The sequence below is a fragment of the Macaca nemestrina genome, chromosome 4 (assembly GCF_043159975.1).
Source record: "Macaca nemestrina isolate mMacNem1 chromosome 4, mMacNem.hap1, whole genome shotgun sequence".
Classification (NCBI taxonomy): Eukaryota; Metazoa; Chordata; class Mammalia; order Primates; family Cercopithecidae; genus Macaca; species Macaca nemestrina.
This window is the reverse complement of record NC_092128.1, coordinates 96796367-96821004: the sequence shown is the minus strand read 5'-3', so window position 1 is coordinate 96821004 and position 24638 is coordinate 96796367. Positions and strand designations below refer to the sequence as shown.

Below are 24638 nucleotides of genomic sequence, written 5' to 3'. Positions count from 1 at the left end.
AGCAACTGTACATGGCCACATTGGGTTATTCTTATCAATTGCTGCACTGGGATGGCCAAAGGGATTTTCATGAGTATCTAGAATTTATGGGACCTGCCCTAGATTTCACCAAGGGGCTCTAGGTGGAAGCTGGAGGGGCAAGGGAGTGGCAGGTAGGCAGAGAACAAACCTGTTTTCTGATTTCATGCCAAATAAGTAATGTTCCATGTAATATTACAAGCCCTAATAATACGCAGCCCTAAACTCCACCTTCTGGGAAGGGGACAGGCTAAAGCAGGTGATGGCTAAGAGAACCATTAGGGCAAGACCTGTGAGGGTATGCCTTCCAGGTGGAAGTGCCACGTGGTTATTAAATATCTCTGGAGTGCCTGTTTGCTATGCTGTGGGCAGGACCTCAGCAGGGCTGAAGAGAAACCACAGTACAGCCCAAATGAAAGGAGAAGGAAGCACAGATCACAGGAAGCATCCATCCCTTCAGCCTGGCTCTGGGAGTTCATTTGTACACCTCTTCTCACAGCTAAAGAGTAAGGTTAGGCAATGAGGAGTTAAGGAAGTGGTCCCACTGGACCATGGATGCCCAGTCGTTCGGCCAGGCCTGCCAGGAGACTGAACAAAGATTTGAGTCCAAGCCTTAGCTGACATCATGGGTGTTTGGCTGTCGGGCTGGTCCTCAGCTTGCTCTCCTGGACTAGGCCAGCCTGGCTGCCTGTTCACGTGGCTGGTTGAGGACTCCTAGGTTCACCATTTCTTCATCCCTTGCCTTGGCAAACATAACTAGCAAAACCTACTAGCAAGGTCCTGGAAGGGGGTGTGTGCACACAGACACAAAATCTTGAGTTTAACCAGAGGAAATAACTGTATGGGCTAACTCATTTATAAATCGAATTGCTACTCCCATAACTTAAAGACAGAGGTATTTTCATATATGATATTTGTTAACAGTAGAGCATACTTACATGCTCATTCTTAACACAAACTGTCAATGCCACAAAATCTACATTAAAACCAAAATGGCAAGGCTTGAATATTCTGACAGGCGTACCTCATTTCTAGATTCAGTGGTCTTTTCTGCCTCCCAATCAGGTTTCTCTGCTACTTTGTTTTCATCTTCATTATTCTGCTGAAGTGAGTTCTCCTTCTGGGCTGACACCCTTTCTTCATTTTCCTCACGCTGGGAACTATGATCCACAGCTTCGTGCTTTTCTCTTAGTACCTCGTTCTCCTATAAAAGTAACAAATTGCATCAAATAAGCAAACAGTCTTTAAAACTGCATTGTGCTTATTGTTCAGGGACCATGAAACCCACAAGTCAAAAGCTAAGACTGGCATTTCATTATTTTAGTATCAAAGAAACATTTAATTCAGAAACAAAGGTCAGTTTTATATCCTGTCCTGAGACAGGCTGTTCGAATCTGTGCAATTTAAATTAACACGCACTTATAAAGCCCCTGAATTTAAAATACTCATGAGTTAGATTAGATATGGAAATTAATATTGCCAGTAGGCAGTTTTAGTTTTCTGTTCAAAATCAAACAGCTAAGTTGGAAGCAAACACTGATCAAATATGGAAACTATTATTACAAACTATTAATTGTGGTTCTCTCTGCAAGGTTGGGAACAAGGTGGGAAAGAGTTTACTTCACTTTATACATGTCTATAACTGTGAATATTTTACAACACACACATATTGCTTTATTTATTTTTGAGACGGAGTCTCACTCTATAGCCCAGGCTGGAGTGCAGTGGCGAGATCTCGGCTCACTGCAAGCTCCGCCTCCCAGGTTCACACCATTCTCCTGCCTCAGCCTCCTGAGTAGCTGGGACTACAGGTGCCTGCCACCACGCCCAGCTATTTTTTTAAATTTTTTAATTTTTTTTATTTTTAGTAGAGATGGGGTTTCACCGTGTTAGCCAGGATAGTCTCAATCCCCTGACCTCATGATCCACCTGCCTCGGCCTCCCAAAGTGCTGGGATTACAGGCGTGAGCCACTGTGCCCGGCCATATTCCTTTTATAATCAAGAAAATGATAAATATAAAACATCTCCACAGATCTACACTTATTTAGCCAGATATGTCCTTCTACCTTAATTTACTTTATAAATAAGGAGACCTAAATAACTAAAAGGCTAGAGAATTCCTCTAAACATTCAAATATGGTTACCATTTAGAGTGTACTGCATGTTCAGATAGTTTCAACTATGATATCAAAAGCTCTCTGGATATATTTTTTTCCCCTATAACATTAAAGCTTGTCAAACTTTTTCACAATTTCTGTTCTTCCAGGAACAGACACACACTGGCACACCCCCTTCCCACCAAACCACAGGAAAAAAATTTTTAAGTGAAGGTTGAAGAAATGGAAATTTACAGATGCCAGAAGAAAGGAGAAAAATCATGGCAAGATAAGGAAAAAAGGAGGCTGATATTCTGCTGGCCCACTTGGTTTACTGGCTTCTCTGTCTGATTGTGCCTAATTGTGACACTGTGCCTTCCCTCTAGACACTGTAGATGATGTTCGGTCCTAGCTTAGTCTCTCCCTTTGCACATTCTGTTACAACCCTGCTCATGTGCTCAAGATACTGCTCCTGCTACTCTCCCCTTCTTCTGCATCAACAGTTGTTTCTCATCTACTGGACAATTCCTGTCAGCCTACTATCATACACGAATACCCCCACCTTTAAAAACCACTCCCTTGGTCCCACACTAGTCTTCAGATCCCATCCCATTTTTCTGCTCCCCTTTAAACCAAAAACCTCCTAAGAGTTATCTGTACTCAGTGTATTTTCTCTTCATCCATCAGCAAAATTTGACTTAGTTACCACCTCCTCCTGGAAACAGCTTCTTCACCTGGCATCCAAGTACCTCTCTATTCTCCTACCTCATCAAGAACTTCTGCTTTGCTGATTCTTCATCCCCTTGATATCTAAACATAGCAATGTCCCAAGGCTCAGTCCTCAGGTCCACCAAGCACTCTCCCACTTCACAGCCCTTGTATTTGCAGCCCTTTCTGCCTATAAGCTCTCTCAACCCTCTTATCCTCCTGCCCCCAGGTCTCTTCAAATATCTCCCATCCCAGTTTTCTTTCTTAATCACTCTACATAAAAAACTACACCAAAATCTATTTCCCTTATCTTGCTTTATTTTTTCTCCATAGCATTTAGCACCAGCTGATATATTACCATGTTTATTTGTTTGCTGTTTGTCCTACTAGAATGCTAGTTTTTGGAAGGCAAGGGCTTTGTCTGCTTGGTTCCTGCTATTGGCCACTTCCTAACCCAGATTCTGGCACATAACAGACCCTTACTACATATTTGTTGAATAGCTGAACTCTTAGACACAATATCCTAAGACTTTGATAGAGATCCTACTTCTGATGGATTGTTCTTTCCTGCAACAATACTGATAAAAATCTGGGGAAGGAAGAAAAGGTGACTGATCACTTTTTACCTCTCATCTTTTGCCAAGGGTAAGGTTTTCTGTTGTTGTTAAATCTGAAGATAATCAAATTCAAAACTTTGGATACCTGAGGCAGCTAACTTTGTTTAAAAATTTGCTGTTGGTAGAGAGAGAAACTTCTAATCTCTAAATCAAATGATCTATTTTAGAACCATGAAGCAAACTCCCCTAAATATGTAATATATGCATTAATACAACACACATGGACACACACAAACATGTAAACACAAGAATGTCACCTATATTACATAAATAGTAACAGGGAAACAAGTGGTTGATATAGATCAAACCCATAGAGGAACTGATCAAGAAAACTTTAGTCTGGGAAGGCTTTTTTTGTGGGGGAAACTTTTTGAGTGTAATGAATTGGTAACAAAGGTATGTAAGATGTCTTGCCTGAAAACTCAGGAAGAGAATGACTAGAGGCAGAGAAATTCTATATGGTCAAAATTCACACTACAAGAAGCCAAAATTAGGTCAAAAATCCTATAATAATGGTCATAACTCATTGAATAAAATGAGTTGAACAAAAGAATCAATGAGTGAACTCAAATATAAACAAATAAATGAAGGAAAGAGGAAATCTCTTTCTTAAAGTAGAATACAAATAATAAATATAAAAGGAGAATGATGAATTAGAAAACCATCAATGGATGCTTAACTTAGGGAGTGAAAATTTTATGAGAAATAAGATACTTAAATAGTCTCAAAGTATCACTCTGCAGATTACTTATTACAAATAATAATAATAATAATAATAATAATAATAACAACACTACAGGAGAAATCTGGCAGACACCATCTAAATCAAATGGTCAACTCTATCATCAAAATACGGAGTTAAACCAACATTGTGCTCTCCTGATATGGAGGGCACGATACCATTTCTGTGGTTTTCTCACCAAAAATTCATAATCTCAATCTAATCATTGAGGAAACATCAGATAAATCAACATTGGGGGTCATTTTTACAAACTAACTGATTGATGCCCTTCAGCAATCTAAAGGTGAAGAAACACCAAGAGTGAGGAGTGTTTCCACATTACAGGTGACTAAACAGACTTGGCAACTAAATACATACTGACAGATTCGGAAAATGGACTGTAGATTAGATAGTAGCCTTACATTCATATTAAATGTCCTGATTTGATAACTGGCTATAGAAAAGAAAATCACTGTTCTTAGGAAATATACACTAATAAGTATCTGGGTGTTGAGGGATGCAATGGTTTCAATTCAGGTATGCAATGGTTTCAATTCACTTATAAACGTTTCAAAACAGAATTACATATGTATACAGAGAGACATGGTTATTAATATAGCTAAATGAGGTAAAACATAAATAGGTAAATCTGGGTAAAGGGTATATATATATATGCTATTTTTTAAAAGTTTGAAATTATATTTAGCTAAAAGGTTCACCTAAAAATGCCTACATAGCAAAATCACTTTGGCCAAGGCAACAGCAAAGGGTTAGCCCAGAATAATTCTCCCATTAAATTTTCTGTTTATTTGTATTTTGCCCCCAAGTGTATAGACATATAAACTTTAATATTTTCACATTGCTTTGGCTATGCTTCCCAAATAATGCTAAATAATAACGGTATATTTTTGCTGATTAATTTTAATGAGAATGCTTCACCAATAAGGATGACTTGTATTTGAGATACAGTCAGTCATTTTAAATTGAATATCGAATACAACACTAGTGCTGGGAATACGATAGTAAAAAATACAATCAGACCCTGCCCCCTTCACATCTTACATTCTATTTTTATTTTTTTGTAGAGATGGGGTCTTGCTATGTTGCCCAGGCTAGTCTTGAACTCCTGGCCTCAAACAATTCTTCCTCCATGGCCTCCCAAAACACTGGGATTATAGGTGTGGGCCATCACTCCTGGCCAGATCTCACATTCTAAAGAGAGAGGGAACCAAAAATACAAGTGAACTAATGAAGTAACTGCAAGTTATGGTAAGTGAGAGAGCTAGCTATGTGAAAAAAGGAGACAAAGGAATTCAAGGCATAGATAATATCCAAATGGTATACTCATTTGCCTCTTACTATAGTTTATTTAACTGACTTTTTTTTCTCTCTTTTGAGGAGTTTTGATCTTGTTGCCCAGGCTGGAGTGCAATGGCACAATCTCAGCTCACTACAACCTCTACCTGCAGGGTTCCAACGATTCTCCTGCCTCAGCCTCCCAAGTAGCTGGGATTACAGGCACCTGCCACCACACCCAGATAATTTTCGTATTTTTAGTAGAGACGAGGTTTCATCACGTTGACCAGGTTAGTCTCGAACTCCTGGCTTCAGGTGATCCACCTGCCAGCCTCCCAAAGTGCTGGGATTATAGGCATAAACCACCACACCCAGCCTAACTGGCTTCTTAATGGTGGATAGTTGTCTGTAATCTTTTCTTGTAACAGATATTAAAATCTCCTCACCCATAGTTCTTTGCACACGTGTGCAAGTAGGATACATTCCTGGAATTTTTGCTGGGTCAATGGATATGTGTATTTTTTATTTGATGGAATCTACTGAAAAGGCCTTCAAAAAAGGATAAAAGTGCCAATCTGATAGATGAAAACTGGTGATCATGGCTTACTGCAGCCTCAAACTCTTGGGCTCAAGTGATCCTCTCACCTCTCAGCTTCCCTAGTAGCTGGGACTACAGAAGCATGCCACCATGCCTGGCTAATGTTTACTTTTTGTAGAGATAAGGGTCTTGCTGTTTTGCCCAGGCTGGTTTCAAAACTTCTAGGCTCAAGTGATGCTCCCCACTCAGCCTTCCAAAAGGACTGAGTCATGCAGGCCAAAAGTGATTCATGGTTTTCTTTGATGTGCTTTTTTAGGCCTTGGTATCGTTGTTATCCTGGTTTTGAAAAATGAATTGGGAAGGTTTATTTAACATCGGAATTCTTTATACTTGGAATATTTGAAAGAATTCCCCTTGAATGCTGTCTGTGCCAGGAGTTTTTTGTTTTTCTGAAGAAACTATTCTGACAACTTTTTAAACTTATTTCATGGGATATACCAACAGACATCCAAAAAGGCTGTTCCAACCTACACTGCCATCTGGTATGTGAGCACACCCATTTCCTCACAGCCCACCTACCCTGGGTTTGTTTCTCAATATTTGCTAATTAAAAGGTGAGAAACACAGCTCATGAGCAGGACAGTCTCGCGGGTATCAGTGTACATAGGAAACAAGGGGTGACTATGAAGACAGTCAGGGCACAACTCTGGACTGAGGTGGGGATAGATTTGAAATGTTAGAGTGTCTGCCTGCTCTTAAAGATGAGCAACTAAAAGAGCCAAGGGAAGGAAGGTAGTGGCTACAGTGGGTATTTTTTTTTAGCCGGGTAGAGAGAGGCAGGAGAGGAAGGCAGCAAGACCTGGGGGCCATGTCACATCAGTGTTGAAAACCTGGTTTCCTGAGAAGGCCCCTTCCAGCTCTGACACTCCAAAGGTCTATGAATAAGTGACCGTATAATTTATCACCAAACGCATCCACTTTTGAGAGGGTAAGAGGGTACTATTAACAATTAGGCTGGGCAACAAGCATAAACCAGGACTATTCCACATGGTGACCCACCTGAGGCCACAGGGGAAGAAGAGATTGCATAGCTCTTAAGAAACTTTTTTTTTTTTTTGGTAGAGACGGGGTCTCGCCATGTTGCCCAGGTTGGTCTTGAACTCCTGGGGCTCAAGCAATCCTCCCACCTCAGCCTCCCAAAGGGCTGGGATTACAGGTGTGAGCCACTACACCCGGCCACTCTCAAGAATCTGGATAGCAGACTGAATTCCACAAACTGAGGGAAGAAAAATACTTCAACCTGCACAGACTTAGGTATTGAATAAGTATCTTCTTAGATGATCCTTCCTGTATCCATTCGACTTTTCTTTCTTGAGAGCCTATTATGAAGCAAATATAATAAACACAACAAGCATCGTAAGTGATAAACGAGAGGAAGCATTTCCCCCAGGGCTAGTGGGATGCATGTGGAGATGTGCAGCCCAGGTCCCCTTCAAAGGAGGACTTGTGGCTATTCCCGGATACCTGTGGGCGGCCAGCCTCCACCATCCAAGAGCTGCCTCCCCTAAGGTCACACCCGTCCCAGTGTGCCCACATCCCATTACCCGTCAGGTGAGAGTAGAGAGACAAGGCCATCTAGGCCCAATGTGGGACAAGTCTGATGCATCCGTGTCAGCCCAGGTGCTGGGTTCTGCCAGCCTGCATCACAATTCGACTTCTGCTTCTGTCTAATCCCGCCTGTCTCCAGTTATTGATCCCAAGGGTTCCCTCTAATAAACCTCTTTCACCCTAAAGGTAGTCTCAGAGTCTGCTTCCCAGAGAACCCAACTTGTAACAGTTAGCAATTATTCTACCTTGAGGGAGAGAAAGGGAGAATCTCAAGGCAGGGAGGGGTGGAGGATTTGCTACTGTAATATTTACAAAGTAAAAAGGGCCTGTGGAATTTGTAATATAATTTGCAATTGCTTCTCAGCCTTTTGGCTAGAATCAAGTGTAATATAATATGCAGTCTGCAAAGCCCAAAACAGCCTAGTGGCTAGGAGGGCCCAAGTTCAAACCAGCTGAGTAAAAAGGCCTATCCTACCCAATAGCTGGGTAACACTGGGCCAGCTGCTAAACCTCTTTGACCCTCAGTTTCCCCATGTGCGAAATGAGAAGATAATATCTAATTCATATTTTAAGGAATTAGTTGAAAACAGCCTCTTCAGGAACACTTCTACACTGCTGGTGGGAAGTGCACTGCTGGTGGGAATGTAAACCACTATGGAAAACAGTATAGAGATTCCTCATAGAACTAAGAGTAGAACTACCATTTGATCCAGCAATCCCACTACTGGGTATCTACCCAGAGGAAATGAAGTCATTATACAAAAAAGATACTTGCATATGCATGTTTATAGCAGCACAATTCGCACTTGCAAAAATACGTAACCAGCACAAATGCCCATCAATCAATGAGTGGATAAAGAAATTGTGAGAGAGATATATATAGAGAGATTTTATATAGATATATAATATATATATATTCCATCATATATATATGTATTCCATCATATATATATATTTTATATATATATATAATCTCTCAGCCATAAAAAAGAATGAATTAATGGCATTCACAGCAACCTGGATGGAAATGGAGACTATTATTTTAAGTGAAGTAACTCAGGAATAGAAAACCAAACATCGTATGTTCTCACTCATAAATGGGAGCTAAGCTATGAGGATACAAAGGCATAAGAATGACAAGAATGGCCAGGCATGGTGGCTCACACCTGTAATCCCACTGCTTTGGGAGGCTGAGGCAGGTGGATCACCTGAGGTCAGGAGTTTGAGACCAGCCTGGGCAACATGGTGAAACCCTTTCTCTACTAAAAATACAAAAATTAGCCAGGCATGGTGGTATGTGCCTGTAGTCCCAACTACTTGGGAGGCTGAGGAAGGAGAATCACTTGAACCCAGGAGGTGGAGGTTGCAGTGAGCAGAGATCACGCCATTGCACTCCAGTCTGGGTGACAGAGTAAGACTCTGTCTCAAAAAAAAAAAAAAAAAAAAAAAAAAAAGACAAGAATGGCACAATGGACTTCAAGGACTTGAGGGGAGGGGGGAAGGGCAAGGGGGGTAAGGGATAAAAGACTACAAATTGGGTTCAGTGTATACGGCTTGGGTGACGGGTGCACCAAAATCTCATAAATCACCACTAAAGAACTTACTCGTGTAACCAAATACCACCTGTTCAGAAATAAAAAAATTAAACATAATTTAAAAATTAAAAAATCAGATATTCATTTTAAAAATAGCCCCTTCATATGTCTAAGCTGCTATATAAACATGAATTACTCCTTTCTACTGCTTTTTGATTCTGAAGATTTGCAATTAATGATTAACTGCCAATAACTCAATCTGGATTTCAAGAGAAAGTGAAACCAGCTAGCCCTGGTAGCCAGTAACTATTATCTCTGCTTTCTTTTTCTGTTTTTCTTCTCAACTCAGTGACAAGGAACTGAGACAGAGTATGTTTTACTAGTTCTATTGTGTATACTTGAGGTTTATAGTTCATGCTCTTTATTTAAAGAATAGGCAAGTTAAACCCATCATTAGGTTACTTTTTATTTGTGAACAGGTGACTTTTACTCTTGTGGGGCTGGGACAATTAAAAAAAAAAAAAAGTACATTTTCACACCTGCCACACAGGAAGCTATCGTAAACTTGTGAGCTGGGGCCCTTAGTCACAACTAAACACCTACTGACTTGTACAGAATTGGCACCTGCTGGAAAGGCCCGCCCCACCACATCCCTCTGTGCTGGTAACTGAACCATCCGTGCTCTGCAAGGATCCAGAACATTCTCAGTTTGGGCCCTTTAACCAAAACTGGGTTCTCCTGTCTCTAAAATCCCATGTCTTCTAGGTTTTCTCTTATGGCACTTATCCTGTTCTATCTAAAATCACAAATTATATGGGTCTTTTCTTTCCTACTGGCTGTAAACATGATACCTGCCCTCCAGCCATTCACCTTTGCCACCTGTGTAAGGAGCAGAGCAGAAGAGTCTTGCGCGAAGGTTTTCTGAATCAGTAATGTAATGGAAAGGGGAAGAAAAGCTAGGCTTTTCTCTTCTCCTTGCAGTGTCTCTGAAACCCCTGTCAACTGGCAAGTGTGCTGCTTATGCTGTACTGGGATCTGAGTCATGTGGTAGAGGGTCTGCCTCTGAAAATACCCTTTGTGAACAGCCTCAGCTGCCTTAGCTAGGCCTTTCATTTATTCATCTGGAGGAGGAGGGATGGAGACCTGCTTTGACCTCTAGGGTTGGGAGAACCTTCAAAGACAAAGAACAGCGTGGTGCCTATGAGAAGGATGACATCAGAGGGAAAGTGGTAAGGCCAAAGCACTCTGAGGCCTGTCTCTAGGCTGGAGGCAAGCTGGAGTCATCAGGGCTAGAGAGAAACATGGAGCCAGATAAAGAGAGACTGTGTCCTGTTTGGCCTGGGTGGTTTTTAATAGCAGTTTGTAATAATTACAGCTTGTGTTGATTGAGCACTGGCTGTAGGCCAGGCCCTATGTACATTATCTCATTTAAGCTGCTCGGCATCCCTGTAAGGTAGGTATTGTTATTACAGAGGAATATTACAGAGGAAACTGAGGCACAGAGAGGTTAAGCAGCTTGCCTTAAGTCACACAGCCAGTAAATGACAGAACCAGGATTTGGCAGCAGGCATTTTTATTTCACAGCCAGTTCCTGGCCACAGTACTGGTTCTTGTTTGCCCCTCCAGGTCCATGTGTGTCCCTGAGCAACTCTAGGGCTCCTGTGCTGGCTGGCTTCCAGCTGGGTTCACCAGGGGAAGGCTAGAGCAGAACACAGGTGTAGCCAAGGGGGAGGGAGGTCAGAGCATTTCCTTCATGATCCACGATGACAGCCCCTCATCCTGGGCTCCAGCAACTCCTTCCATCACTTCTCACCGGGAGCCTCTGGGCACTCCAACATCCCTGTCTGTCCCTGACCACATGGCTGTAAGAAGTCATTCATTTAAGTGTCTTCCTTTGAGCCATCCAGGGTGAATTCTGCTCCCCCGCCCCCCGCCCCACCCGCTCGCTTCACACTGCATCACACAGATTACAACAGCAGTGCTGGCAGGAGCTGACTGCATACAAATCCAGTGAAGCACCTGTCTGCTTGAATATTACTTTATCATGCAAAAGCAGCTGGATACAATGCAAGGTATGGATCTCATCAGATTGTGATTCAAACCAACTATGAAAAATTATTCATGAGATAACAGGAAACTTGAACAGTGACTAGATATGTGATGATTATTAAAGAATCCTGGCCGGGTGTGGTTGCTCACTCCTGCAATCCCAGCACTTTGGGAGGCTGAGGCAGGCAGATCACCTGAGGTCAGGAGTTCGAGACCAGCCTGGTCAATATGGTGAAACCCCGTCTCTACTAAAAATACAAAAATTAGCCGGGCTTGGTAGCGCACGCTTGTAATCCTAGCTACTTGGGAAGCTGAGGCAGGAGAATTGCTTGAACCCGGGAGGCAGAGGTTGCAGTGAGCTGAGATTGTGCCACTGCACTCCAGCCTGGGCAACAAGAGCAAAACTCTGTTTCAAAAAAAAAAAAAAAAAATCCTTGTAAATTTATTTTAGGTGTGCTAATGGCATTGTGGTTATGTTTAGAAGAGTTCTTATGATTTGGGAATATATATTGAAATATTTACAGAAAGTTTTGAGTTAATGGAGGTAGTGGAAGAGTAAGAAAGGAACAATGCTTGTCTTTTCTCTTTTCCTTGCTAAGAAATGTCTGGGATTTGTTTCAAAAGAATAGAGGGGCAGACAGAGAGGGCGAGAGTTAAAGATGAAACATGACTGGCCATGAATTGGTAACTGTTGAAGCTACGTGATGGGAAGGGGGGCATTATCCATCTCCATTTTCTCCACTAGTAATAAATGCTTGATATTTTCCATAATAAAATGTGATATGGACCTGTAATCCCAGCACTTTGGGAGGCCAAGGCAGGTGGATCACTTGAGCCCAGGAGTTTGAGACCACCCGGGGCAACATGGTGAAACCCATCACTACAAAGAATACAAGAAATTAGCCAGGTGTGGTGGTGCGCACCTGAAGTCCCAGCTACTCAGGAGGCTGAGGTGGGAGGATTACCTGAGCCTGGGAGGTCAAGGCTGCAGTGAGTCCTGATTATGCCACTGCACTCCAGCCTGGGCAACAGAGTTAGACCTTGTCTCAAAAGAAAAAAAAAAAAAAAGTCAAATAGTCTAAACTTACTTCTAAAGTCCCCTGGAGAAGGCAGGGAAACAGCTGAAAAACTTGGCAGACATACTCTAGGTAGCTGAAGCTAAGACACAGAGGCCCATGTTCCATGGGGGCGGCAGTAAAGAGCATCACTTATGATTCATTTATTTAGGGTTAAATTATCCCAGCAGGCAGAATAGACCAACTGGTCCTCAAAATACGTATTTTTGTATTTTTCCTTATTATGGAAAATTTCAAACATGTAAACAGAATACAGAATCATACAGTGCACTTTCCATGTAACTATTACCCAGTTTCAACAATGATCAGCACTCTTTTATCATCAATACCTTCACCCCTCCCCACTGAATTCTTCTTTAATAGTTTTTAGGTAGGATTTATACACGCAGAAATGCAGCACTTTGACAAATGGAGGCACCCATGTAACTGACACCCCAACCATGATACAGAACATTTCAGAAAGTTCTCCCCTCCTGATATTTTTAGCTCAGCTTTGCCTGTTCTAGAACTGAAGAACGAATTTTTTTTTTTTTTTTTTTGAGATGCAGTCCAGCTGTATCGCCCAGGCTGGAGTGCAGTAGCGTGATCTCAGCTCACTGCAACCTCCACCTCCCGGGTTCAAGCGATTCTCATGCCTCAGCCTCCCAAGTAGCTGGGATTACACGTGTGTGCCACCATGCCCAGCTAATTTTTGTATTTTTAGTACAGACAGGGTTTCACCATGTTGACCAGGCTGGTCTCAAACTCCTGACCTCAAGTGATCTTCCTGTCTTGGCCTCCCAAAGTGCTGGGATTACAGGCATGAGCCACTGCGCCTGGCATTAAAAGCATGAATTTTAAACTGCACTTATGTGCAAGCTAGTTCTGCATTCATTGTTTTTGAATGCTAGATCCCCATTCCCCAACCTACCTCCACCCCCACCCAGAGAGATGTTCTTTAGAATATATCAGGAAATAATAAAAGGAGCTAGGGAAATTGGGCTTTGACTTTTAAGTGCCTGGTAAGTCACTTTGGCCCAGTTTTTTAACTGCTCTGGACCTTAAATTCCTAGAAGGGCTTTCAGCCAGACACTCCTTCCATTCAGGTATTGCTGGACACTGAGGAGCCCTGGGGGAGGAGCACCAAGGCAGAGGACTTTAAGCTTGGGATGGCAAAAGAACCACCTGGGGGTCTGGAAAACTCCAGAGGTATTCATTCAGCCTGGTGGTAGATGGGTGGGCCTGGCAATCTGCATTTTAACTAGTGCCCCAGGAGGCTCTCAATTTAGTCACTGAATTGCCCTTAGACCCTTGGAGAAACTCTAAAGAAAGGCAAGGCCAAAAAAAAGAGAGAGAAAAGCTAGGAAATTAAGTTCTTCCTGTGGTTGAGCTTTAGCAGAACTTCAGTTGGCATTTAGAGTTCTGCCTCCTCAACAAGTCCAAGGCCTCCTTCACATAACAGCTCTTCAAATATTTGAAGTTGGTGATCATGATCCTTCCTCAGTCTGATATTCTCAGCATGGAACTGCCTCAATTCATTCAACCATTTCCAGTGTGACCTCCCCCTTGGGGAGGGAAGGGTTCCTTTCATGCTGAAGTGGATTCCAGTCTTTGGTAATTTCCTCTAGAAGACGAGGGGTGTCCTGGAGGTTTGACCTGGAGCTCAGAAGCAATAAAAGCGAATCATCTGTTGACCATCTATTACTATGCCAGGAACTGTACCAGCCCTTAAACATACAGTGTCATTTAATCCTCATAAGAACTCTTCAAGAAAGATGTTAATTTTCTCCATCTACCAATTTGGAAACCATGATTTCCCAGGAAGAGGTGGAGCTGGATGGCGTCATGGTCAGTTTTAAATGTCAAGGAGCTAGGCTATTGTTCCTAGTCATTCTATTAAGTGCTAAGCTATGTGTTGCTCTGAAGGTATTCTGTACATGTGGTTAGCATCTACAATCAACCAGCTGACTTTAAGTAAAGGAGATTATCTTCAATAATCTGGGTGGGTCTCCAATTAATTGAAGAGCTTTAAGAGCAAAACTGGGGTTTCCTTGAGAAAGAAGAAATTCTCCCCGAAGCCTGCAGCATCACAGCTCCTGCAGAGCTTCCAGAGTTTCTGGGTGCCCTAGAGAGTTTGAATTTGCCAGCCTTCCCAATTATATCATCCAATTCCTTGAAATAAATCTGTGTGTATGTGTGTATTTATTTTTCACATTCTACTTGTTCTGTTTTTCTGGAGAACTCTGACAGATAAAAACAGGAACCCAGTTCTCCCCAATTTCAAAATATCACATCTTGCCTCTGTGACTTGCCCACATTCTGCCAACCACCAGCTGCAACTCCACCAAAAACAACTCAGGGATGTACCTCAGCCTAGGCAGGCTTCAGCTGCCCAGAACTGTATTTGAATGTCAACATAGATCCAGCCGGGTGCGGTGGCTCACACCTGTAATCCCAGGACTTTAGGAAAAGAGGCAGGAGGATAGCTTGAGCCCAGGAGTTTGAGACCAGCCTAAGTAGCATGGCGAGACCTTGTCTCTGCAAACAAATTTTTAAAAAATTAGCCAGGTGCAGTGGTGCATGCTTGTGGTCCCAGCCACTTAGGAGGCTAAGGCAGGAGGATGGCTGTGCCCAGGAGGTTGAGGCTGCAGTAAGATATGACTGCACCACTGCACTCCAGCCTGGGTGAGCAAGACCCTATCTTGGGTGCCTCCATTTGTCAAAGTGCTGCAAAAAAAAAAAAAAAAAAAGAAAAGGAAAGGAAAAAAAAAAGTGACAAGATTTTGAGAATAAATTCTTCGGATCACAAGGCTGCCATGAATGGGAGAGACTTTTGTTTTTACCTTTGAAGGTTTATAGTGAGCAGGAGGTGTGGTTTACTCAGTGCTTAAGAACGGTGACCTGTTCTATTCCTAGCAAGGTCACTGACGTGCTATATAACTCTAGGCAATCCCAAGTTTCACCACTTGATTAATTATAATGCCAGCCTGAAAGTCTGCTTTCCACTGCCCCATCCACTCAGACAGTTGGCATTAAATAGTCAGATGGCCCATTAGGATTTCAGATCTGACCTACTTTCTAGTTGAGACTCGGGCCTTGAAGGACCCAAGACACCTTCACACCCGTGGTGTCTTTGAAGTTCTGCAAAGCCAATGTCATGAATGATAAGTGCTGAACAGACAGACACTGGCTGAACTGACCTCTGCTCCTAACCCTGTCCCTGGGTGCTGTTTCAGGTGAAAGCCAAGACCCAGTCTCCACACTCCAGCCACTGCAGTTCAAAGGAAAGGACGCCAAGTCCTATAGAAGAAACGTTACAGAGTGCAATAGGGCTCAAAGGGAAGAACAGGAAATGTTTTATGGATGAGGTGATGGTTGAGCTGAGTTTGAGAATTTAACCATAAAAGAGAGGAATGAAAGGAAGGCATTCTGGGCAAAGGTAAGAGAGTAAAGGGCAGGAGATCATGGCGTTGTTTGGGGAAAGGGATGGAGAAAGTTTTCTCCTGGAAAGAAGGCTACATGGAGAGGCCCAGCAAGAGCAGCTGGGGGCTGGGTCACATAAGCCACAAGGGCAGCCGTGAATGACAAAATACTGAATAAGTAGGCAATGGCGAGCTAGAGGAGGCATCCCACACAAAGCAGAGAGATGAACCAAGGTGTGCTTTGGAAACCTGCACCTGACAACGCAATGGACAGGAGTAAACTGGGGAGGAAGCAGTAGGAGCCCCACCTAAATTATTAACAGTGTATCAACCCTGCTCAACTTGCACTATTTCATTCAATCCTCACCACCACTTCCTAAGATGCTCTTACTATTCCATTTTACAGATAAGGGAACCAAGGCTCAGAACCGTTAAGAAGTGTGCCCCAGATCACACAACCAGTGTGGCACTGGGATATTCCCCAGCTGGTCTGATTCCAGGGCCAGCACACAAGACCCCTAGACCAGCCTGCATCAAGTCAGGGCTTGGGCCCTGCATGCTCATTTCCCACTGTCTGGGTTGAGAAGTAGGGGTCATAGAAAGAAGGAGAATGACACAAGAGACTTGGCAAAGATGATTTCTCCACAACCTACTAATGGAGGGGAAATATTGACTGGAAAAAGATGGTTTGAGCCAAGCTTTCCCAGGGTTGCACATCAAGCCAGCAAAACCCCAGATTTTCTCAGGAGCATATACCAAGTCCTGTGCAAATGATCCTCCATATAGACCAGCTGCTTTCAGAAACAGCTCACTTAGCTTTTAATCATAAGCAGGCTGAACACCCTGAGAGTTGATGGAAGGAAGATGGTGATTGTTACAGACTGAACTGTGTCCCCAAAATTCATGTTGAACTCCTAACCTCATACTTAGAACATGATCTTATTTGGAAACTGGGTCCACTGCAGATGTAACTAGATAAGTTAAGATAGGAAGGAGGGTAGACCCTTATCCAATGACTGACTGATGTCCTTATAAAAAGGGAAATTTGGCCAGCCTGGGCAAAATGGCAAAACCCTCGTCTCTACAAAAATTAAAAAATTAGCTGGGCGTGGTGGCAGGCGCCTGTAATGCCAGCTACTCAGGAGGCTAAGGCAGGAGAATCGCTTGATCCGGGGAGGCAGAGGTTGCAGTGAGCCGAGATTGCACCATTGAAGTCCAGCCTGGGAGACAGAGCAAGATTCCGTCTCAAAAATAAAAAACAAAACAAAACAAAACAAACCCAACAACAAAAAAGGGAAATCTGGATACAGACATGCCCATAGGGAGAACGCCATGTGAAGATAAAGGCAGAGCTCAGGTGATGGAGAAGAAACCAAGGAATGCCAAAGATTGCCAGCAAACCACCAAAATGCAGGAGAGAACTGTGGAACAACTTTCTCCCTCACAGCCCGCAGGAGGGCCAACTCTGCTGACACCTTGATCTTGGACTTCTTGCCTCCAGAACTGTTAGAGAACAAATTTCTGTTTAAGCCACCCAGTCTGTGGTATTTGTTATGGCAGCCCTAGCAAACTCATACAGTGACTTAAATGACATCCTTTCCCATACAAAGACAATAGTGCACCTTTAAACTTCCTTTAGTAAACAAAATGCAAATCCCACTGTGAACGCTTGTCATAAACGCCATGTATGTAATTTTAAGACTATTTCCGTAACATAGCTGTGATTTTAAAACGGGCAAATGTCTGAAATTTCTTTTCCAATTGCCCAGGCGTTAGAGACTGTTTTTTATTCTGAAATGAAAAACAATTTTTACTTTAACAATCAAGGACCTTCTTTCTCTTTCCTTTACTCTTAGAATTAAATATTGAGGCCAGGTGCAGTGGCTCATGCCTGTACTTGGGCCCAGGAGTTTGAGACCAGCCTGAGCAACATTGAGAGACCTTATTTCTATCAAAAAAAAAAAAAAAATTAGCCAGAAGCAGTGGTGCATGTCGGTAGTCCGAGCTACTTGGGAGGCTGAGGTGGGAGAAGCGTTTGAGCCCAGGAGGTTGAGACAGCAGTGAGCCGTGATGGTACTACTATACTCCAGCCTGCGAGGCAAAGTGACCCTGTCTCAAAAAATAAATAAATATTGACTAGATCAGATTCTTTCTGTGCCCTGAAGAAACCAGCCCAACAGTTTCTTTTCTCTTTTTTCCTTTTGAGATGGAGTCTCACTTTGTCACCCAGGCTGGAGTGCAGTAGAGCAATCTTGGCTCATTGCAACCTCCACCTCCCAGGTTCAAGCGAGTCTCTTGCCTCAGGCTGGGACTACAGGCACGTGCCACCATGCCCGGCCACGATGCCCGGCTAATTTTTAGTATTTTTAGTAGAGACGGGGTTTCACCGTGTTAGCCAGGATGGTCTCGATGTCCTGACCTCGTAATCCTCCCGCCTCAGCCTCCCACAGTGTTGGGATTACAGGCTTGAGCCACCATGCCCGGCCCAGCCCAACAGTTTCTTCAAGCAGTTAATCAAGAGGTCTTACCAGACCCCTCACCCAGCAGAAGGTCTCTGTACCAGGATAGGAAACCACATCAAAATGACCACAAGCCCTCTCAGTTTCAAAGTGGCAACAACTCTCTGAAATACTGAAGCTGGCTGTAAGCAGCTGTTCCATACGTTTACACATTCAATTCTACAAAAACTGTTCATTTCTTTGTTTAACCCGTGTGTTACTTGGAAGAATGCATGCTTCATCCGTTGTGAATGACTGTGGTTATGAAGGGAAGCGTGTCGGCCCTGGGGAATTCCAGAGTCGGTTTTCAGATAATGATAAGCCCCAGTAAGAAGTGAAACCAAAGCAGTACTCCTTCTGATACTTGGAAAATCCCCTACTCCAAAATATTTTTGCATATGTACATAAATTAAGGAAAATTATACTATAAAACTCCTGCAACTCAAATGTAAGCCATTGGAATTATCTATTTTTTAAAATTAAAAATTATGTTCCTAGGGGACAAAGCACTTCCTCTCTTTGAAGTTAACAGTAGCTAACATTTACTAAGCACTTAAGTGACAGGCAAGTTCTAAGCCCTTTACATGGAATGAACTTTTTAATTCTCACATCAACCCTCTGAGGCTAGCACCCTTCTGATTCCCACTGTGCAGGGGAAGAGAATGAAGCACAGAAAGGTTAAGCAACTTGTCCAAGGTCACAGAAGTAGTAGAACTGGGATTCAAAACCAGGCAGTCTGGGTCTAGCACACCCCACTTCTTTAATAACCAACCAAACTAGATATGTAGACAAAAAAGCCAAAAGGAATCCAGTGAGCAGGGACAGGTGAAGGAGGGTGGGTTAAGGACGGAGGGCAGAAGAGAGCAGCTATACAATCCAGGCACCATGCTGCCCTTCCCAATGGGCTTTTCCCACTTAATCAGCACAACTCCCTCTGGAGTACACATTCCTCTCCCACTTGACATGAGACCCTGAGGCTTGGAGTGATTCAAGCAGTGTATGGAAGGGCATACTAGCAGGTGATGCTCCCAAACCCAGGTCTAGCTGACTACAAAGACCAGTGTTGTTTTTCCAGCCCATTTTCTCCCCAAAGTCATGGTTCTAAATTGCAACCTCTTCATTATGAATGGCACAGTCTAGCACTGGAGAGTGGTTAGCGTGGGCAGTGGGAGGCTGAGTCACCCCATCCCAGATGCACTGAGACGTCCCAGATGTCCAGAGAGCCTGAGTACAGTGCAGGTACTTAATTAATGTGCCAGTCTGGGAGTCGGGAGACTCAGGCTCTAGTCCCTCTTTTTGCACTGACATGTGGCTTTAGCCAAATCCCTGGGCTTCTAGTTTTCTTCTTCTTTTTATTTTTTTCTTTTTGAGACAGATTCTCATTCCGTCACCCAGGATGGAGGTCAGTGGCACAATCTCGGCTCACTGCAACCTCCGCCTCCCAGATTCAAGCGATTCTTGTGCCTCAGCCTCCCAAGTAGCTGGGACTACAGGCATGTGCCACCACACCCAACTAATTTTTGTATTTTTAGTAAAGATGGGGTTTCACCATGTTGCCCAGTCTGGTCTCAAACTCTTGACCTCAAGTGATCTGCCCGTCTCAGCCTCCCAAAGTGCTGGGATAACAGGTGTGAGCCACCACACTCAGACCTATTTTTCGTAAGTACAAATTGTATATAAGGGTGCCTGGCCAGTGCATCACACAAGGTTGATGTAAAAGGCTACAAAAGTGAACTGGCCGTGACAACTGTAAGGAGCCAGACAGCTGATTTTTGCCAGATTGAATGTAACCAGGTCATCCCAGAAGTGAACATGGTGCACACATGCCAGCCCAGCCAGGAAGGCACTGCCAGGAGAATGGTTATCGGGGAACTTCACTCTCTCCCCTAGGAAAGCTGGACTCAGAGCCTCCACAGTGGTTTGGCTGGCCCAGGCTCCAAAGCTGCCTCTAAGGCAGGCCTGCCAGTCTAGGCCACCCACGGTGGCCCATGCCTGTAAACCCAGCACTTTGGGAGGCGGAGATGGGATGGTTACTTGAGCCAAGGAGTTCGAGACCAGCCTAGGCAACATAGTGAGACCTCTCTCTACAAAAAATTAGCCAGTATGATGGTGCACACCAGTTGTCCCAGCTACTTGGGAGACTGAAGTGGAAGTATCGCTGGAGCCGGGGAGGTTGAGGCTGCAGTGAGTCGTCGTTGCGCCTTTGCACTCCAGCCTGGGTGACAGAGCAAGACCCTGTATTTAAAACCAAACAAACAAAAAACAGCCAAGGGAAGGCCACCTTGTCTCCCAGGTCATGTAGGAGGGAAGTTTCTGAGGATTGAACAGCTTCCTCTCTCTCCTCCCTCCAAGTCCCTGTACACTTTGCACACGGGCTGGCATTCGGGTGTGGGTGGCAGAGTGCCATCTGCTACAGCATCCAGCACTAGGTTTCAATTCTGTGTTACAGAACCAGGAATGGTGGCAGTGCAGCATGTACTCGCTTATTAGAGGGCAGAGTATTTAGGTGAGACAGACCCCATAAGGTCCAGATTGGATAAATGAGCGGGGAAGAACCTTCCACAGTATATCCTGAACACAGAAGGATCCCTCCAAGACTCTCACAGGCCCCCACCCCGTTGGTTCCGGTCCCCAGGAAGAGGAAGGGCTCAAATCAGCATAACAGTGAATCACCGAGCACTTCCACACAATGACCCCTCCGGGAGGGTGGAGAAGCTTGTCTGGCAACTGCCTACACAAACGGCAATTCTGAAGAGCAGCAAACAAACCAGTTTAGCCCCAAATCCCATTTTGCATAAGAATGCGCCCCACAAAAACAACACCCGAAGAACACTTGTTGATCACCACTGGTCGATCGATACCAGTTGCAAACACTAAAGTTTGAGCCAAGACAGAATTTTAAAAGTCCCGTGGAAGGAACTTTGAGTAAAGTGGTTTTGTGGAAATTGGTGCTCAAGTGTCGTTACACTGAACTCAAACGTTCCATGGGGAGCACCAGATACTTCAACCAACAGATCTTGGTAAACTTGGTTTCAGAAAGAAGTTAAGCCAGAGAAGGGTTTGGACCCATAAACCAAAGGGTACTTGTTAGTCACTAGGTGACTGTCAAGGTACCTGTTTTCTTTATGGTAATAAGAGGTTACACAAATTCCAGGAAGAAGGATTGCTAGGTGCAGGGGATGGTTAAGTCACAGGGGGACCGCCTGCCAGCTGGCCTCTGAATAGACCCTGACCATGGCTCCTTAATCCAGGGAAGCAGCAAAAACGAACAGCAATTGGGTTGAAATCAGGGCGAAGGCCCTTGCGTTAGGCCGGGAGAGTCGTTCTTAAAAACGTGCATCCTCCCAGAGGTCACGGCTTCCTTCACATCGTCCAGGTCGGGCACGGGTCCCAGAGAATGACATCCCAGTGTACATGAGGTACTCAGCGAAGACAGCGGGCATTGCTTCTCCCCTCCCCATCCCCGAACTACTCTTGCCAGCCATCAAACACAAGGAAAGATGTTCTGTACAACCAAACGGATGATTTCACCCGCTTCTTCCTTAAACACCTAAAAGCCACAGCAACAGCACTAGTAGCTTTGCGAACCTGCAAAGCCCAGGGACTAAGGGTGTCAGGACACAGCGAGAGTGGCCCCTGCCCAGATCCGACACAAGCCTCGGGGGCTCCGGGCGGCGTAGACGCCACACTTTGCTCGCGTCCCGCTCTGCACCTACCTCGCTCGCACATCCGCCAGCGTCCGGCACCTGAGCCGTCGGTTCCACAGGTGCCTTCTCCTCTTCCTCGGCGTCCAACGGGCCACTCCGAGCCGCTCGGGGGTCCCCGCCGGCCCCCTGCACAGCCTGGCTACCGCCGTCCACGCTGGCGCCGGCTCCTCCGGCGGACGAGGCGGCGGCGGCGGCGCCGAGCAGCCCGTGGGCCTCGTCCGCGCTCCCGGCAGCCACGCTGTGCACCAGCCACGCATCCACCCGGGTGCGAGGGATGAAGGGGACCCCGAGCGCGCGCACCTCCCGGAGCAGCTGGCCCTCGGGCAGCGCGGCAGGGTCCAGCTCCCGGCCCTTGGGGTGCAACTGGCCCGCGCGCCCCCACCCTCCCGAGGCGGAGAAGGGGTTGAGCGCGTAGGCGGAGCTGGCCGGGCCGCCCAGGAGCAGCAGCTCGTCCCGGAGCAGGGTGGGCGGCGGCAGCAGCAGGTAAAGGTCCAGGTCTACGCGAAGCCCCGCCAAGCTCAGCAGGAGGGTGAGGTGCAGGAGGCCGCCGCCGGCCGACCACCACCGCTTCAGGTGCTTCATCGCTGCCGCGCGCCCGGGAACGCCCCTGCCGGCGCCCGCAGGTCCCAGCGCCCCAGCCGCCGGGGTGACACGTGCGGACCCCACACGCCGCCCGCACCTGCCTGGAACCCGGAGAAGCGAAACAATGAACCGGGGCGCGCGGCGGCCGTCGCGGGTTCCCAGGACCGGGCACAAAGGTGTTCCCTCGGCAGCCGGCACCGTGCCTGGCACGGCCGGGAATCGGGAGAAACGAAGGAGGAGCCACCTGCGCACGGAGCCCGTTCGCCCGGCCGCCCGCAGCCAGGCGCGGTGGCCAAGCTCCGCCCCGGGCCGCGGGCGCAGCCGCCGGGAACACGCCCTCTGCCGCCCCTGGCCCGCGCCCGTGGGAGGGGCCGTGCGGGGCGGGGCTCCCCGAGCTCAAAGCCTCTTTATGTTCGGGGAACGCAAGGCTTTCTGGGAGCAGAAGCTGTTCTAGGCACCAAGCGGCCCCTTGCCACCCGTGAGCTGCACCATCCTAGCTGAAAGCCAAGGGCGGGAGTTGGGGTGGAGGACTAGGTGGAGGGTAGCTGGGTGGGAAGGGACAGGACGTGTAGATTAGGCGGAGAGTGACTGGGCAACTGCGAGGCCTCTGGCAGCTTGCAAAGGGCTTCCACCTCCACGTGAGGACACTTGGCGGGCACAGTGGGCAAGAGTAACTTCTCTCAGTTCCCCTCTCTGTAAAATGGGGATCATAGCGCCTGTCAAACAGGGATGTGATGAGGTCAGATGAAATATTTTGTGTACAGTTCGGAGTTTCACATATAAATTACACGTGAAATTTATATGTGCCATTGGGATCAGTCATCCTACCACTCTGCACACCCCAGTCCCCGCCTCACAGACCCCTCTCTCTTCTCTGGGCGTGCTCTGCATAGTGCTAGACCTCCTCTCTTGGTATCCTTTGCTCTTTATCCGTTGTTTCCTTGAGGGATGAGAGCACCAGCTCTACAGTTACCCTGAGTGAGTTCAAGTCCCCCCTCCACTTGAGGGGTGACCTTGGACAAATCTCTCCTTTTCTCTGTGCCTCAGTTTTCTCACTGTAAAATGAGACTAATAATAGCACCTCCCCAGCAGACCTTTTGTGAGCCCCAAATGAGATAATGCACGTAAACCACCGACCACAGCACTGCATAGGTAGGAAGTGCTCCCTGCTACCCATTGTTTGTATTACTCACCCTCAAGGCTTAGCTCCAAAGCTACATCCTCTGAATTTTCACCAGTTGGCATTAATCTCTCCCCGATCTGTTCCACAGTGCTTTCTCCGTTCGCCAACATTATAACAGTTGGCTCATTCTACTCTGTGTTGTAGATGAGAATCAGTCTGATTTGCCCATTGTAAATTCTTGAGGACAAGGAACCTGTTTGGTTCACCTTTGTGCATGCACAGTACCCAGCACTGGGCCTTGCAAGGGTAGATTTTACTAACCTTAGCTCCCTTCCTTGGAAGAAAAGGGGAGAGGAGGGGATGTCCAACTGAGAACGGCCAGTTGTGTAAAAAGTTGAGCAAGACTTGTTTTAAAAGGCCCCTCCCTCCACCTGGGTTTTTCATCTCTCTCCTGGGCTAGTGTAGTAAGAAGAGAAAAGAACGGGGACCAGGGGAGCAGAAACAGACTTCTTAAAGTTGCTTCCTCTGTGCTAAGCCTTGGAGGATGGGTTGGGGTGGCAAAGAGGATGAAGAAAGGTGATTGCCAGGTTACCAAGACCCCGTTCACAGCATTTAGTCTCTGAACAGGGGATTCAGAGTCTCAGCTTAGTAAATGCTGCCTTCAGCTTTTTACTGAGAACCTACTAATTGCCTGAGGCTGTGCTGGAGGCATGAAGGATATGAAATGGAGTACTTTCGTTCTGTTAAGTTTATGGTTTCACTGGGAGATGAGATAAAAATTTGTGAGATACCAAGAAACAAGAGAAATAATGTATTCGATTGCCAAAATACTTAGATGTAAATTACTTCAGGGTTTATGTAGGGAGCTCTATAAACTGTTGAGAGTAGAGGCAGTGCCTTCTTCAAAGTGGTGCCCTCAAGAATCTTACACACAGTTGATGCTCAAAAAAAATATTTATTAGTTGAATTGAGGAGGTTACACTTGAGATGTATTTTGAGAAATCTGAATAGACTAGGAACAGGAAGCACATTCAAACTTCTAACATTTGTTGGGAAGTGGGCTG

At 45.5% G+C, this 24638-nt stretch overlaps 1 protein-coding gene across 1 annotated transcript in view; it reads right to left on the bottom strand.

The window, feature by feature from the left end:
* Window positions 1-22753, bottom strand: part of LOC105475727 (NFE2 like bZIP transcription factor 3) — a 30598-nt gene extending 7845 nt beyond the window's left edge. The window contains exons 1-2 of the mRNA XM_011731211.3: window positions 21879-22753; window positions 1043-1222 (exon numbers count right to left, since the gene is read on the bottom strand). Of these exons, the coding sequence (XP_011729513.1) occupies window positions 1043-1222; window positions 21879-22451 (753 nt within the window). The 5' untranslated portion in view covers window positions 22452-22753. The remainder of the gene's footprint in view (window positions 1-1042; window positions 1223-21878) is intronic.
* Window positions 22754-24638: the final 1885 nt, after the last annotated feature.